At 34.2% G+C, this 16,382-nt stretch overlaps 1 protein-coding gene across 3 annotated transcripts in view; it reads right to left on the reverse strand.

Annotated features, from left to right (window-relative positions):
- Positions 1 to 16,382, reverse strand: part of HECTD2 (HECT domain E3 ubiquitin protein ligase 2) — a 41,384-nt gene that overhangs the window by 13,898 nt on the left and 11,104 nt on the right. For 2 of the 3 annotated variants that reach the window (XM_075504849.1, XM_075504851.1), the window contains 11 exons: positions 15,574 to 15,712; positions 12,996 to 13,098; positions 11,980 to 12,129; positions 11,318 to 11,382; positions 10,198 to 10,243; positions 8,982 to 9,091; positions 7,431 to 7,579; positions 5,775 to 5,898; positions 3,243 to 3,339; positions 2,216 to 2,323; positions 212 to 344 (listed from right to left, as the gene is read on the reverse strand). In XM_075504849.1, coding sequence (XP_075360964.1) covers positions 212 to 344; positions 2,216 to 2,323; positions 3,243 to 3,339; positions 5,775 to 5,898; positions 7,431 to 7,579; positions 8,982 to 9,091; positions 10,198 to 10,243; positions 11,318 to 11,382; positions 11,980 to 12,129; positions 12,996 to 13,098; positions 15,574 to 15,712 — 1,224 coding nt within the window. The remainder of the gene's footprint in view (positions 1 to 211; positions 345 to 2,215; positions 2,324 to 3,242; positions 3,340 to 5,774; positions 5,899 to 7,430; positions 7,580 to 8,981; positions 9,092 to 10,197; positions 10,244 to 11,317; positions 11,383 to 11,979; positions 12,130 to 12,995; positions 13,099 to 15,573; positions 15,713 to 16,382) is intronic. The other variant, XM_075504850.1, reaches the window with a different exon arrangement.

The raw sequence follows: 16,382 nt of genomic DNA on the forward strand, positions 1-16,382 counted from the left end.
TGGAGTACTTCCCACTCTCTTCTACCTTCCTCTGTGCCAAAACTTCTTCTCATCTATATACAATTCTAACTTGCCTGCTTTTGTTTTTACATCAGTGAGTACCTGGTCTGCCTAATACTGGATTATTGAAGAAATCTTATCCATCACTGTTTTGATAATTTAAAATGAACAAATTTTCATGTTGTACTTACGAACATTTATGAGGACTCACCATAATCTGGGTGAAAAATCTGGCGAATCAGAAGAAGAAACCATTCTTTTGTCAGGCCACCCATATCAAGACCAGCTTCCCCTACAAACGTGACTTTCAACTTCTTTTTCAGATCTGCCCTCTTCCTTGCTAGCTATTGCAAAATAGGTAAGGAAGAAGAAAATGGGGATTTAACATATTATCACTACCTCTAGCCATAGAGAACATGTATCTCCGTCTCTACCACTCTTGCTTTGTTTAAACTAGTAGTTTGCATCATCTCCTACTAACAGGTCAAAACTATATTAAAACAATGATTGAATTGCAGAAGCAAGACAATCATAACTACCTGACATGATCAACTACCTTGCACATGGAGCCACTCTCTAGTCTTGAAAATAAATTAGGTGATATGCAAACAGACTTTTAATAAGCTATTAGATACAATGAATTGAGTCTGTCTGGAATATTTTGGACCTATATAATTTTTTACCTGCATGGAAGACATTCTGCCAGGAAGAAATGATAGATAAAAAAATTAGACATCCTTTGGAGATATTTAGAAATAAGGAGGTAGCTAAAAATTTCAATATTTGGACACCGTTCTGTTCAGCATAAGATACTTGCTGGCAGGTTTCAGCTAGTTTTGTAAAACTGTTTTTTAGACAATGGTAACAGGCTCTTTTCATTCCTACGCCCTAAGAGACAGCATTTCATCCAGGTATGCAAAAGACCTGCAAAGAATTAGATTATAGCCTTTCACAATTAGCAGTGATCTTTCAGATCAAGGCCCCATACAATTTTTCTTTAAATCATTAATTACTGGCCAGCTCCAGAGAAAGTGTTTACACCAGTCAGGACTATGTATGTGCTAAAATAATTTCTATGTTGTTAGCTGCTCAAGTAAATTCCTGTTGCACAAATTTTATAACTGTAGGTATTTGTATTATTTGACACAAACTATTTATTAGCTGAAGTGATTTTCCTTTGCAAATTATTTTTTTTAATTTGAAATACAAATAAGACATCTTTCCCTCACCTTCCATTCCTCACACTTTTGAGAATATGGATAATATAATACGTTCTTACTCATCCCTGAGATGGGCAGAAAAAAACATCAGAAATAAATAGGGGAGTATTTTGGCTATCAGAACTCTTGAAGTTGCTCTTCGTTATTTCAGTGTGATAAAAAAAAGCCCTATAATGCCTGAGAGAAAGCAGTATTATCACTCATATTTCTTCTATGTTACGGGAGAAGGCCAAAATAGACAGGCTTTAATCTAGGGAAAAAAGGTTTAAGCTTATGTTTTCTGAACATGAGTAATCAGAATTTGTTTGGTCTTGTTTTCACCACTTGGACTTATTTTGCAACACCATCAGGCTGTTTTTAGTGTTGAGAAAGAGTAGAGAACTAGATTTCATTAAATAATATTAATTAGCAAGGTTCAGTGGATAATGAAGAATTGCCTACTTTAATGGACACATCTGTTTCATTTATAAAAAAGGAAAAATTACATTCAAGAATGTGAGGAAATAGTTAAAAATCAAGATAAGAACTTAGAAAAAGAAAGCTTAAATAATTCTTATAGGATAGACAAGTTAGTGAAGGAAAAGAATAAAAATATTCCAAGAATTAGAACAGAACAAACTCATTAGTGATTAGTCACTTACTATTCATGCTCCTATCATGGAACCAAGTCCTACATAACCTCATAATTATGCACTGTATTCGTACAACAAAAATTGCAAACACAAATACATACCGTGTGGCATGCATACATGTATGTTTATTATGGGCTTAGCTATGGAGCAGTATGAGGACGGAAAATAAAGTTCAGAATGTCTAACCCAATCTATTCTGCAGCACTGCTATTGTGTCAGTAATTCAGTTCTTTTTATTTAGTATTATACAGTTATATTCCCGATCTCTTAGCACAGAAAGTTTTAAATATGACTTATCAAATTGAAATCTAAGGGCAATAGCTATTCCGCAGCAACACACCATTTAATTACATTTTTTGTTACCTCATCAAGTGAATCACTAACAAGGTGCGTCCTCCTCACTTTCACATTTAGGAACAACATATTCATGTCAGGTTTCTGTCTGCGAGAGACTTTATCCACAAGGCTTTGCTATTTGAATGAAAAAGAATCATCATATGTGCAGTATTTTCATTTAAAAAACAAAGTGCCACACTTGTTAAATGTAAAAAGTCTTTAGTATTAAAGACATTACCCTAATATGATAGCTGCTTCAATATCTTCTAAGAGATGGAGAGCAATTTCTTTTCTACTGCAGATAGCATTTACACCATATTTGAACTAACTTATCAGGAAGTTTAACAAGAAGGCAGCAATTGTGCAGCAACCTTTTAAACTCCCCAAATAGTTAAAAACATACCCATAAGATTCCGGAGACTGGCTTGTGCTTTACTTAGCTATTCACAAAACACATCCAGCAAGACAGGAATGGATAGGTGGTGGTGCTGCCACATTAAGCACCGAGGAAACCAGTATCACCTAGCACCTGAAGGAAATGACCACTGAAGGAGGCAGGCAATGCCTCTTTCAAAACAAAAGAGGCCGCCCAGAAGCAGTACCTCTTCTGTGACTTGTGAACATACAGTTGCATCTTGGTCTTCCATGACAACATATCTTCACAGAATAAAATAGGAAACAGTCCAAAATTCTCATGGAATTTTTCTTCCTTAATTATCTTGTTACTTTAACATGCTAGCACATTATGCTGGTTTCTCAAAAAAGAAAACAAAATAAAAATTACTGTAACTCTTTCTCCACAACACTGGTATTTATAAGCATCCTGAAACTAAGCACATTAAAATAAAAAATATTGAGAGAATCCAGCATGGACATTTGTAGACTAGTAATAGTAAAATGGCTCAAGTTCTTTTTCAGGGTAGTCCGAAATATTAGAAATTGTTATGAAAGGCTGTACAAAAAAACTTATAAAATGTAACAAAACTTATAAAAATCTAACAAAAACCTTATAAAATACCAATGGATGAGACACATTTACCACTAAATGACTTACCCGTGCAATACTTATCATCTGTTGTTCTGAGTCCCTTTGAATAATAACTTTTTTTGCTGCTATAGAAATAATAAATGGGTATTGACAGAAAGAAAACCTAACAACAAGAGAAAAGAAGATAAAATATTTCCTTTTTAGCATCTAGCATATTATTTTCTTTTTAAGAATACAGGAGTGAATCTTTGCATTATCATTCAGTAACCACCTTCCCTCCACTGATAGTAATTTGCAAATAGCTACTGGTTTTTTTGTTGTATACATAGATACTCAATTCAGTAGAACAAACTGTTATTTGCAAACACTACTAGAAATTGTAATTAGTAGTAATACTTATGCTCAATAAAGCTCTTTTTTATTGTTTATCATTAGCAATAGACCTAATAAAAAAGTCCTCTTCTGCTTTAAATACTAAATTTTAATTGCTACACTGAATTAAAGAAAACAATAATATCTTTTTATTAAATACAAGAAAAACAACTATCTCAGTGCAGCGTTCTTTGGTACACAGTAAAAATATTTCTGGTTTGGCTTATTTGCTGCAGAATTGATTTTCAAATGAACTGATTTTCCACAGGCCCTTCAGATTCAACCCAGGGTTACAAGTGTTTAGGACTTCTAAAATGTTAGATCACAGCCACATTCCACTGCAATCAAATAATACAAATAATTTTGAAAAACTTCAGAAATCATCAAGGTAAGAGATTTTTTTATTACTGGTTATTTTGGTAAGTTTTTGTTGATTTAGTTCATGCATCACCTAGCAGAAGTTCATACTGAAATACCCAGAGCTTCAGACTATGTGTGCATCTTCAATCTAGACTGTACATGCACCCTGAATCCCGCCTGTGAGCAGCTCTGGATTCTAACGTCTTTAGGAAAGAAAGGAAAATGAGGAAAAAATATTCTCACTTGGTCTCCTGGAAATCCTAATCCAAAATGTTTTACCAAGGAGTGTTGACTTAGTTTGAAGAATTATGCATTTCAAAACACTTCATACAGAAGGTAAACCAGGACTTGCTCCTACTTGGCCTTCTTAGTTCCAAGCATATAGTCTTGATTGCAATTTTTTGGGTTGTTGGTTTTGGGTTTTTTTTAGGGGGGGTGGGGGGGTGGTTGTTTTTGGTTTTGTTGTTGGTTTTTTTTTTTGGTGTTTTTTTGTTTTGTTTTGTTTTTAAAATGGAACAACAACAGAGTTAAAAGATGTAAAATTGGAAAAAAGTGTGATTGTAACAAAGCAAAAGAATTAAATTTAGTTTAAGAATAATACAGCCAGTCTGCACTTCAGCTACTCCAGAAATTATGTATCAACTTTGTTTTGATATATATTGAATTCCCAGTGTCCCAGATAACTGAAAAGAACTGGAGCAGGTGGAAATCTCACAGCCCTTTTATAAGTTTGGATGTGGGTGCCAAAACAGCCAGATGGTGCCAATGAAAAAAAGAAAAAAAAAAATTTGAAGCTCAGCAGTATTCAGATTCCAATACTTTGACTGAGACTATGCAAAACCTACTGTATCTTTATTGCTATCATGTGTCATGGGTTCTGGTGGTTTTGTTTTTTTTTTTTCTTCCTTCCCAAGCAGAATATCAGGTATCAGACCGAAGACTAGCCTAAAATACCTGCCTAGGTGGAGCAAATTATGCTCTCCAAGTTTTCCCTCAACTGCTGCTAAAGGCAAGGAAAATTGCACACTCAATAAACAAAAAGCTACATTTGGATGGCTGACGTCTTAAATTAGCTTACTGAAAAGTCTTGAAATATGGGGAAATTTTAATTGATCTTGTGATTCAAGCTGTGAAGACTGAGTGATACATACTGATATGCTGAAAAATACAGCTACATAAAATAAATTTTATTAAGAAACCATTAATAAGATTTTAAACTTTAGCAGAAAGATGAAATGCCTGTTTCTCTAGATATTTCTAAATCATACTGCTGGCTGTCTCTCACAAGAAGAGAAATACTTTGCAAGCTTTGAGTCTGTAGAGATTTAACTTGTGAGTTCATTTTCATGTTAACAGAAATAGTACAATGTATTTCACTGGAACAAATATGATTGGAGCCACATATACACAGGTAACTAGATAAATTTTCATCATTAAGTGGTAAGTATGCACACAACACCACTTTCTATTAATGTACTGGAGGTTAAAATATGTTTGTAGTAAGACACAATTAGAAGTCTATGCCAATAAATAACAAACTCGTATTATTATCATCTATATTTTACATCTTTTCTCCAGTTTGCAAAGGCAGAATGAGATTTATTACAGTTGACCCCGCATCTATGCGGTAGCAAGTATAGCAAGTAGTAGCTATGCTATATTTTTCCAGTAAAATACAGTATTTAATGTAGCTATATATACAAAGGGTATGTATACCATATATACACACTATATATATATATATATATATAGATACACATCGTGTAGATAACGGTGCTTTGAAATACTACTTAACAAGAAACAACCAGTTATTCCTCTTACCTGTGAGAATTTCCATAACAAGAAACAACCAGTTATTCCTCTTACCTGTGAGAATTTCCATAACATTGCCAGTTATGATATTCTTCCATAAGATCAATATGATCAAGTGTAGAATTATAGAAATCCGTATATGAAATAATAGGAGGACTGATCAGACTATTTGCAGCATCTACAAAGAAAACACAGAAGTCTTAAAATACTGCCTGGATTCAGCACATCTGTTTTCTAGGCATCCGGAGCACCAGTGACCTCAGAAACTTTAAGCCAAATCAGCTAATAACAACTTTGTCTCAGTCTTAGCTACAGAATTAGAACTATAGCATGACGCCATATGACATCATATTAATTGCTGTAGAAAACAGTAAATGCCTAGTTCAGCCCATTTATGATAAAAGAACCTCCATTTGACTCTAGCCCACTTAATGACATACACTAAGTTAAGGTTTCATGGATAAAGAATGCTATGTTCTGCTGAAATCAATGAAAAAGCAGTTTGATAGATGGATTTCTTAAACACCTTCATTTAATTTCAAACGTAGCTATGGATATAACATCTACATGTTTTCCAGTTAACAATTATCTGTGAGTTTGATGCCTGTTTGCAAAAGGGATGGAAAGGGAGGCACACAAAACATAGTATGCAAGGATACACCTATTTCCTCACGTAACTACTATACCGTCTAGACTCACAAAAATTAAGTACTTGACCAAATTAAGAAAACCGATTCACATTTAAGCTGCCTATCTCATTATGTAACATTCATATAATGTCAAACAGCTAAGTTTTCTCTATTTGCACTTCGACATAATCTAATTTTGATCAGACAGAAAGTAGCGTATTTTGAATTACTAAATATCCCTTTTCCCAGAATTAAGGAATTAGCAACTCTCATAGATGACTAGACAACACACGTCTTGGTTTTAGATACAGTTGAGCTTATGCGTCTATAAACTGTTGCTCTGGACAGGCAGGACTGTGCAGAATGGTTTTAAGTAAAAGTTTTAAGTTGACATCAAAATGAAAACATCCTCATTCCAATCTTAATTTTCATTTGGTGGTGTCACTTTTTTGTAGAAAGGAGAAAGGGTTTTTACCCCTCAAGAAAAGGGTACTGACCTTAAACCTCCCATTTTCATAGTAAATGCTCTAATCACTAAGCTATTGGGGATGAGTGGAGAAGAAGGTTTGCATTTGCAATGGTCAAATTTGCTGTGCTCTATGTTGAGCTGGACAGGGATTTACTTTTTTTAAGCTGTAGTTTTGGACTTAAGAGGCATATGTATTGCCTAACTTCTCTTAGATGCTAAGTAATTCTATAGGGGTAAGCCAGTTACAGAAGAAATTCTGGCAATTACACATTTAAAACAGTTTGTTTTATAAATCTAAGGGAAACCTTAAACATCCGTTACTTCTGTGGATTTTTGTTTGAATGATCTTCAGTTGTTACAGGAAAACGATGCATAGCAACTATACTCTACTGGAAAGCAAGTACGAAGACTTGCCAAAAGAATATGTTTTTGTTGCTTACTACTTTTTGGCATTTTATTGTCCTTTGTACTGTGCCACCATCATTGTCAGTCTCCACCAGAAGAGAAGTATAAATTATCGCCCCATATGTGTATATATATATACATACACACAAACATACATATATACACATATACATACATATGCATACACAGTTCAAGAAAAATACCTACTAAATAAAGCCAGGACTTTGGTTGCTGATGGAATCCACCAAGTACATTTCACCATAGGTGGAAACTCTTCAGGTTTTGCAGGAAACAGGCGTAAAGAAATAAATTGCAGTAACCTGTCCACCAGCTGCTTGAACCTCCTCTGTGAAATCCTAAAACAAACATGCTGCAGTTACTCTCATCTGATCGCTATCCACACTAGAGTTTGTTATCAGATTTCAATGTTATTTTTAAAAAACATGCTTTTGTCCTATACAGAAAAACAAAATTCCAAATATAAGGTTTGAAGAAGCATGCTTTTAAATATTGGCACACAGCAATGCTCTTCAGTGCACCCCAAATAGGCTTTTTAATGTCTGTGATTTAAAAAAAAAAAAAAAAAAAAAGCAACAGAATCATTACTTGTTCTTGACTTTTAGCAAACAAAAAGAAAACAAAATTCCTTAGCTATTTGACTCCACAATCTGAATACTGAGGAATTCTGAGTTTTTTATTTTGAGATACTTGGTCCTATTGAATAAAGAGCGGAAAGTACTTCATACACTTGTGACAAGTGCACATTTAAAATTATATGCTGTACCGCTTCCATAATATCACAACAATACACATGTATGTATAGATATATTAAAGCATCCTTTTCTGAATAAGAGCTCTCCTATTTTAATGGTTTAGATTTCCAATACATGTTTTAAGAATAAAAACATCAATATGCCTATTGCATCCTTAACCAAGAGGGTAAACCTTATTTGTAAATACCAATTCAAATGAAATCATATATTACCACAATTTTAAGCAAATCTAGACATATTACAGGGTGGGGGGAGGGAAATATAATTTCCATCCTTTAGAGAAGAAAATCCTTTATTAACAGATTCCCTAGAAGATAAGGGAATTGTGAATATGGCCATTCAAACTTCTTTTTTTACCCCAGCCTGAACTTTTTGCACAGTCATTATAAGGAAGGCAACCTGCATACCAACTTAAAAGCCACTCTTTGGGCAGTTACCCCCATATGACTTTATTAGTAAGGTTTTATTAGAGTTATTTCAATTAATTAAAGATCTAATGCCCTAACTACACTCTCTCACCACCTCTATTACACTGTGAAGCAGGGACTAGATTTCATTCGTGGTTTCATACAATGCAGTAAAGTTACAGTATCTTTTGCAAATTATGCATGATAAAACTTTATTTAAACAAAGATCATAAAGATGTTTGTATTAATAATACAGTTTAAATATGTATCTAAAAATTTAGATACATAAGTTATTTTGCATGTGTTACGGAAAAATAACTCACATAAGTTATTTTGCAATCAAGGCTTTTTTGCATAAAAATATTCATTTTTATACATTATATACAGTTTGCATCTATAAATCAGTATCACTTAGTGGACTATGTCCAAATGTACTTTGAAAACAACAAAAACAATCTCTTTAGTCAATTAAATTAACTTTCATATAATTTATAAAACAGTCAACATCAATGGAAATACAGTAACAATTGTAATCCTAAAAATGGAATTTTTAATTTTTTTTTTATTATTATTTTTACTTTTTAGACCAGTGCACTAGGAAATGATGGTCAGCTTCTGTTAAGGCTGCTATCTGTCTTAGCAAGTGAGCATAGATGACATAAGTAGAAGTGTTACTAAATTGAGGATTCTGAAAAAGATTAAAAAAATGTGTTAGGTTAATAAACTGCATAAAGGGAAAAAAGTCATTAGGATTTTTTCTTATGTTTGTTGTTGCCAGTACAATTACGCAGGAAAGGAATTCACAAAATTGCTGCGACAGTGGTAAAACTATTAAAAAAAAAAGTGATTTGCAACTTCTAGTCAAATACATAACTTCTATATTGTAAAAGTATGGGTTTTTTGTTTCAAAAGAAAGCCCACAGGTAATAAAGGCAGTACTCAATATATTTTTCTGGATTATTATTTACTGTGTAGCACATAAATTACACTCCTCTGAGTGATGTGCTTTCCATTTCAGTAATAAGGATTCTCATAGCTCCTGTCTTCCTGCACATCAGTCCAAACTTATTTTCCCTCTTACATATGAGTTCACACATTCCCACTTTTCAGCAGGACATATTCCTTATAATTCACACCTAGTATACCACCCCAGAGAAGAAAACTATTATCTCAAAAAATTAAATTACCATCTGACCTTCTCAAATAACAGTAGAAACCTCTCCTTGTGTGAAGAGTTATCTACACTGGCATAATTTAAAGGGGAAATTTGCTACAAATGCAAATCAACTACAGTAGCAAAGGTAATAGGTTAACACAGACAGAAATCAGACAATGTAGCCTGTCAGATAGACTGGAGAGAGTCTGCTGGATAAAATGCAACACTAGAGAAAGTTACAGCAATAACAAAAAGTGCATATACTGAAACTTTCTGGAAAGATCAGAGTTACAGCATACCAATAAAGGAAACCCGGGAATAAGGAAGAAATAAGAACAAATAAGCCACTAAAACATTTGTTCTTTCAACCCACAAAATTACAGGAAACAATTACATGGCTAACTGTTAGTTCATAGTTTTAATCTATGCAACCTTTCCCCATCAACTATCTTCCATTAAGGTCCCATTCCCATCATGCATACCCTACGCTTCTTCCACATTTTAATACATTCTTATAACAGGAAATTAAATGTGAAGTATCTCAGCCATACAAAGTATCTTGTTTGCATAGTATACTGTTTTATAGATTATAAGTTAAGCAGACACATACTTAAATAAAAATACTGTATTCTTCTTACCTGTAAAAGTATACAGTATGCTCTAAGATCATCTTTTGTTCGTGGCCTATGAATGAATGAAAAAATAAGCAGAACCGTATGTATACATCATAGAAACACATCACGAGTAATGAAATCACGCACCCTACAATTTAACTTTGCTTTGCCAATATGTGTTGAATACCATATCTAAGGATCTTCACTGCTCTCAGAAGTTGAAAAGGACACTTAAAGATTCTGACTACTCTCTAAAGGCATTAGCATCTGTCTTTTGTGGCATAACGCAAGAGAGAAGGCAAAAAAAAAAAAAAAAAGTCAGAATTAAAGAGTAAGAGGTGTTCCAAAGAGGGAAGTCCATGCTGTTGTCTATCTCAGGTAACACCACAGAAGAGTTTATTTGCCCCATCTTAGATATTTCCTGCCAGAATTCTCCATACACTTCTACCACTGCAGCCTCTGTACTTCTTGCTGTTTATCTGCTTCAAGGCTTTTACACAACCACAAACACACATGCAGCAACAGCACAGAAAAGGTAGTATAAGGTGGAGAAAGGAATAGCCAAGGGCTGGGTCACAGGTGAGTCACAACACGGTGCTGTCTCTTGCTATATCTTTTTGTGAATCAAACTATGCATTCTCACTTCTATTACTTCTTGCTAAAATGTTGTCATCTCCAAACCTCCTAGCTTTGGGCTATCCCTTTCTGCATCCTGCGCTGCCCTTTCTATGCCATTGCCACACAGGAATGGTATTGTGAAGTAAACGTCAGATCAAGGAATTATCTAAGTTAAAACATGTTAGTTGTTGTTGGGGGGTGTGCGAGGAGAATGTGTTTTACTCTAGAAAAATTCCTTAATTCATCTCACAGTTCAGATGCCCAAAAGTTTGCCCTGGCAACGAGCAGCTGAGATTTTGTGGGGGAATGTATGGCTGGGTCTGGGTCTGCCTCTCAGAGGTTCAACGTCAGCTTACAGAGTCGAAGATATATTTCAGCAGATTTGCCTGCCAAATGGAGACAAGTTCTTATAAGTCAAGTAAGTTGTATCAGAACATTTTCTTTCTTTGGCTAAAACAATAAAGACAAAAAGTATATCAGTTGTAAGTCCTGGCACAGCACTAATGCAAACATTTGTTATAATTACCCTTTCCATTCTTGTAGCAGACCATTAATTATTCCTTTTAGGACTGACTTCTGAACATCTTGGGGCTGTGGAAAAAGAGAGGAAAAATGATACCTAATGTAATTATACATATTCTATAGAAGATATTGTATGAACAAGCAAGTTTGTTTTGCTTGTGATTCAAGCCAGCTAAGAAATCTTTGTGTTATGATGCTGAGCTCCTAAGTGTCCTTCCTCACAGACTATTAGCCTGGAGTTGTGCCAACAGTGGCTTTCAACACTTTAAACAACTTAAAAACTGTAAGTATAATTTCTAAATTACTCCCGTCCTTTGTTTACTAGGCACAGTACCCACTTTTTCCTACCCCCATTTTCACATTTTCCTTATTGCCCACCATGCAGTGTCCCATCACAGTCACGTCATATCTTGCAAGCAGCCTCCGAGATCTACCACTGTATAAACTGTGCATTACTAGTAGCAAAAATTTCCTCCTCTTTTACTAGAGTGGTTTTCATGATTCTATGGCAATTCTCATGGGACCATTTTAAGTATGTTTTGAGAGGTTCTTCAGAAATCGTGCCTATCTGAGAAAAACTTTTGGTATAAATTGCTTCTTAGCATATTTCTTTGCTGAAATAATTGTTACAATATTTTAAAACATGAATTCTTTTCTTCTACTTACAGTATTTAATAAGGCATCATAGACAACATTCACAAATTTTGCATTGATTCCAGAGTCCTCAACGGTATTAAATGGAGAATTGGTATCTTTCTGTAAGTTAGATAATACATGAAGCTTTTGGTTTTGAAATGTTTTGAATATTTTAGCTGTCTTTGAAAATAAAAGTTTAACAGCAAGTTTAAACAAAACACATACAGATATAACTATTTTTTTCCTTATCAAAACATAAGAATCTAAGTTGCTTTTATTGATATGTGAAAGATGAAGCTAAACAATATTAATCTTACACAATGGCAATATTCATGTAACTCCATTACCTTGTTCATTTTAAAAATGTAAGAGGGTTTCAAATACTGAGTTACATCGAATTTCCATCTTTCATCTTTGTTGTCGATCCATCATCAGACAAGAGCAACAAGATTATAAGCACTCAATATTTGTTAAGTAACTAAAAGTCACAGGTTATTTTGTCTAGGTTCAGGCCCTACTGTCCATATTAAATATCATAAGCACATTTTGCTCTGTAATAGGCAGGAAATATTAATTTAGCATGAATTCAGAAAGTTTTCACACACAAGTATGATCTTTCCCAAGAAAAGCTGAGTATGCCATCACAACACAAGAACAGCTATACTACTTGAGCCCATATCACACATTTTTTTAGGGACAGGGAATTTTTGTTTCCAGATTTGCCTGGGCCTCCATATTAGCTGCATTAGCTTGCATTTTTTTTAAACTGTAGTTTGCGTAGAAAATATCTACACAGTCATAGTGTCACGAAACGAACTACATACCAAAATTTTAAAGCTCCACATACACTTCAAATATAGTTGCTTAAAATGGAATCAATAAATCATTGCAACAACAGATTGTCTACTAAAGGCAGGTGATAACATGATAAAATGATCTTAGTGGCCTTGAGTAACTAGCTGCAAGCCTTTAACTGATGTTTTTGTAAACACTTTGAAGATACAAAACACTGTAAGTACTAAACAGTATTTTGAATTATTTTCTACCTTAAATGCAGCATTTATCTCCAGGAAAGAATCAAATGTTGTAGAATAAAAATCATGTACAGCTTTCCAATCTCCTGATGACTTAGACTTTTCCACATCATCCCTAGAAAGAATATTTTAAAATATTGGTAATATAAGGGTTCAATCTTCCCAACTACTTAGACTTTAGACTGCACTGTAACTCTAAGCTTTCCTCACTAAGCACACTTAGAAGACAGACAAGTATAATATCAGTATCTTTCTAACATCTTCCTTGTCATTTTAAGATCATGGTATTACAAGAGAACAAAAGCATAGTTTGTGTTTGATACAACTGAGCAATGTCTCTTATTCAAAATGTTAATTCATGGTGTCACAGTTCAGTATGTTAAGACAAATAATTAGCAGAATAGAATTACGCTGAAGATACACTGACATGATAAAATTACTGAGACTAATTTAGGTTAAGTATGCAGGCTCCTAAGCTAGTCAAATTCATTATCATTTGTACAAAATTTTATTTCTCTTCAAATTTTTCAAATAAACTTAATCTTTGTATGCAACTGTACACATTCCTTAAGGGGACAACAAAATCTATGGATTTACTCTTAAAGTCCTTTTAAGTGTTGGACCTTAAAGCAAGTATCTGTATATAAAATTTTGTATAATATCTTAAATTTAAAACAAAACAAAACAAAAACAAAACACCAAACAAAAAAAAACCCCAACCAACCTTTGAAGCAGAATTTTATTTTAGCTATCTACAATGCTGGTGATACAAATCCCAGTTTGCTTCCCCCTAGATAATTTCTTTGTACTAGATATTAAAAAAAAAAGTTATCAGTGGGACATACCAAAATGCTAACGACTTTTTAATACTTTACTTGAAAGAGTAAAATCCTTGATAATTACGTAATTAGGCAGCAGTCAATAGATAAAAAAAATCTGAATAAAGAAAAAATTTCAGATCTTCAGATGACCTGAATACCAACAAAGGATCACCTCTTGTCAAATTCTCTTTTATACCTGTTTCCTTTTCCACCAAATACACACACTGACTAATCAAAAAGCATTCCTTTTCCTCACTGAATGCACAAAATTTCACACACGGAAAAGAGCAATGAAGAGTATATGCTCATACGCCTCTTGGAGCAACTGTGATTTTTTTTTTTTTCCCCATCTGTTTTGAAAAATAGAAAAATCAGGCTTCTTCCTCAGAATACTTCTCCCCATTTCCTGACCAAGATTATCCTACTGTAAAACACTCAGGGGTATTACAGCAGCATAATACTGCTCTGTGGGTGCTAAGGCTAAAAAAATGGAAAAAAGGCAAAATGCCACACTTTCAATGAATTAGTAAATACCCCTCTAAGAACACATCCACTCTAAAGAAACACTCTGCCAATATATGTTCACATATCGCAGGCAGAATCCCCTAGTGTAGACATACCTTACGCCATCAGTTTTTCAACAAAGTTATGCCATTTCCTCAAATGACAGTGTCAACATCACAATTTTTGGGAACATAGCGATGTTAAATAGAGGGCAAAAACCCCATTCTCTATTGCCTTGTGCCCACAGCAAACCAAGCAAAGCCAGCAAAAGTTTGTGGTGTAGACCTGACATCAGGGAAACACAGTTAAAAACAATTCAGGTGGTTTCCTTGGGGACTTCTGCTAGCCTACCTAAGCTGATCAAGGATCATATACCAAGTATCGTAACAGTGCTGGAAGAAACCTAATGCAGATACAGTTTTGAGTAAAGGTCTATACTGATCTGGAAAAGCAGAAGTGGAACACAAGACACTATTTCACATCAATTTTACTTTCCTTCTAGCTAAATTAGTGTTACAGGGCAGCAGCATAAATATCGTCTGCACAGACTCTTTAATCTTAAAACTCTTTTTACTTCAACAAACTTAAAGCATAGTGCCTCTCATAGAGAAGTACTAGAATAGGTTACACTTACACTGCTTAAAATTGTGGTTACATAAGCAGCAAGTATACATGAAAAAAGAAGTAAGTTTTTGCCATAAAACTAATATTGAAAATGAATGCTCTTTAACATAATGCATGAAGAAAGGTCATCTGTACTTTTAGCCAAAGTTAGAAATAGTGCAGTCCATGTAATCACTGCTCCAGGTCCTCAAATATGATGTTATACATTTAAGTGTTTGATGTGCAGTGTTTCACACAAGACACGCCCAGTACCTCAATGGACAGGACACACCATAATTGGCAGTACAAACAAAATACTTAAGACTGAAAGGGATTTTCCAGCCTGCAATAAGCCATACATATTTTTTCCAAAACTAAACATCCACTGAATGTCAGGAACTGAATTTCTATCTCTGAAGTACAAGCTTTGCCATTTCTTGAACAGAACAACACTTCAAGCTAGAGACAGTATTTTGATAATTTTCACAGTAACAGAGTTATCAATCCCACCTTCACAACCAGACTAATAACTACTACTACTAGTCAGTCCTACTGAACTGTTCCCTCATTTGAGATTAACAAAATCAAATGTATGAACTAGGACAAAATGAAGAAAGTCCAAAGAAAGAAAGTACACTTCTAGAAACACCAGTTTAACTTACTGAAAATCTTTCACAGTTTTGGTTCGGATGGGAAGGGAAGGTTCAGGAGGAATTGGTGCTTTCAGTTCTTGGGGTAGTGTATCTATAGAGATGCGCTGCTTTTGTCGTACATCGAGGCAAATAGGTGGTAGGTCTCTCACTTATTAAAAAAAAAAACAAACAAACAACAAAACCCAATAAATACAATGCAATCATATAAATAACAGTTAGCTAGTAAAATATAGATATATAGGAACTAGGGGGGAAGAAAAAAAAGAAAACTCACACTGTCTGATTCTATGTGTTTAAACCCCTACTCATTGAAGTACTTTTCTTACCATGTGCTCATCCCAGACAGGATGGAAACTTCCACTAATTGAAGGGAAGTAAAACCCTATAAACAAAAACTGTGTCCTGAGTTCGTAACGAAGTCTTTGTGAACAAAGTGCTTCCTTCTGCCAAAGGAGGGATAGAATTGGCCAGTCTGTCTCCAATCTAAGGCTTTCCAAAGATGGGAATCTCTACTATTTTATAAATAAACTGCTGGACAGAGTTGCAAACAAATTATTTGTCTATTACAAAAACAAAGAAAACCAAGACAGATTTTCACAATTGAATTGCTGGCATACTGCTGACAAAAAAAACAAAAAAAAGCTGGTGATCTGTATTCCAACTCGTTATTAGGGAAAATAGCAATATAGTGTACTTACATAAGATGTGCTGGTATTACATCAGTAATAACGCACTGATATACGTACAGCAGCATTCACATCATACAATAAAACCTCAAGTTCATATATAATTTCATTTTTAGAAATGAGTGCTGCAGA

This window comes from Mycteria americana, chromosome 6 (genome assembly GCF_035582795.1).
Source record: "Mycteria americana isolate JAX WOST 10 ecotype Jacksonville Zoo and Gardens chromosome 6, USCA_MyAme_1.0, whole genome shotgun sequence".
NCBI classification, from domain to species: Eukaryota; Metazoa; Chordata; class Aves; order Ciconiiformes; family Ciconiidae; genus Mycteria; species Mycteria americana.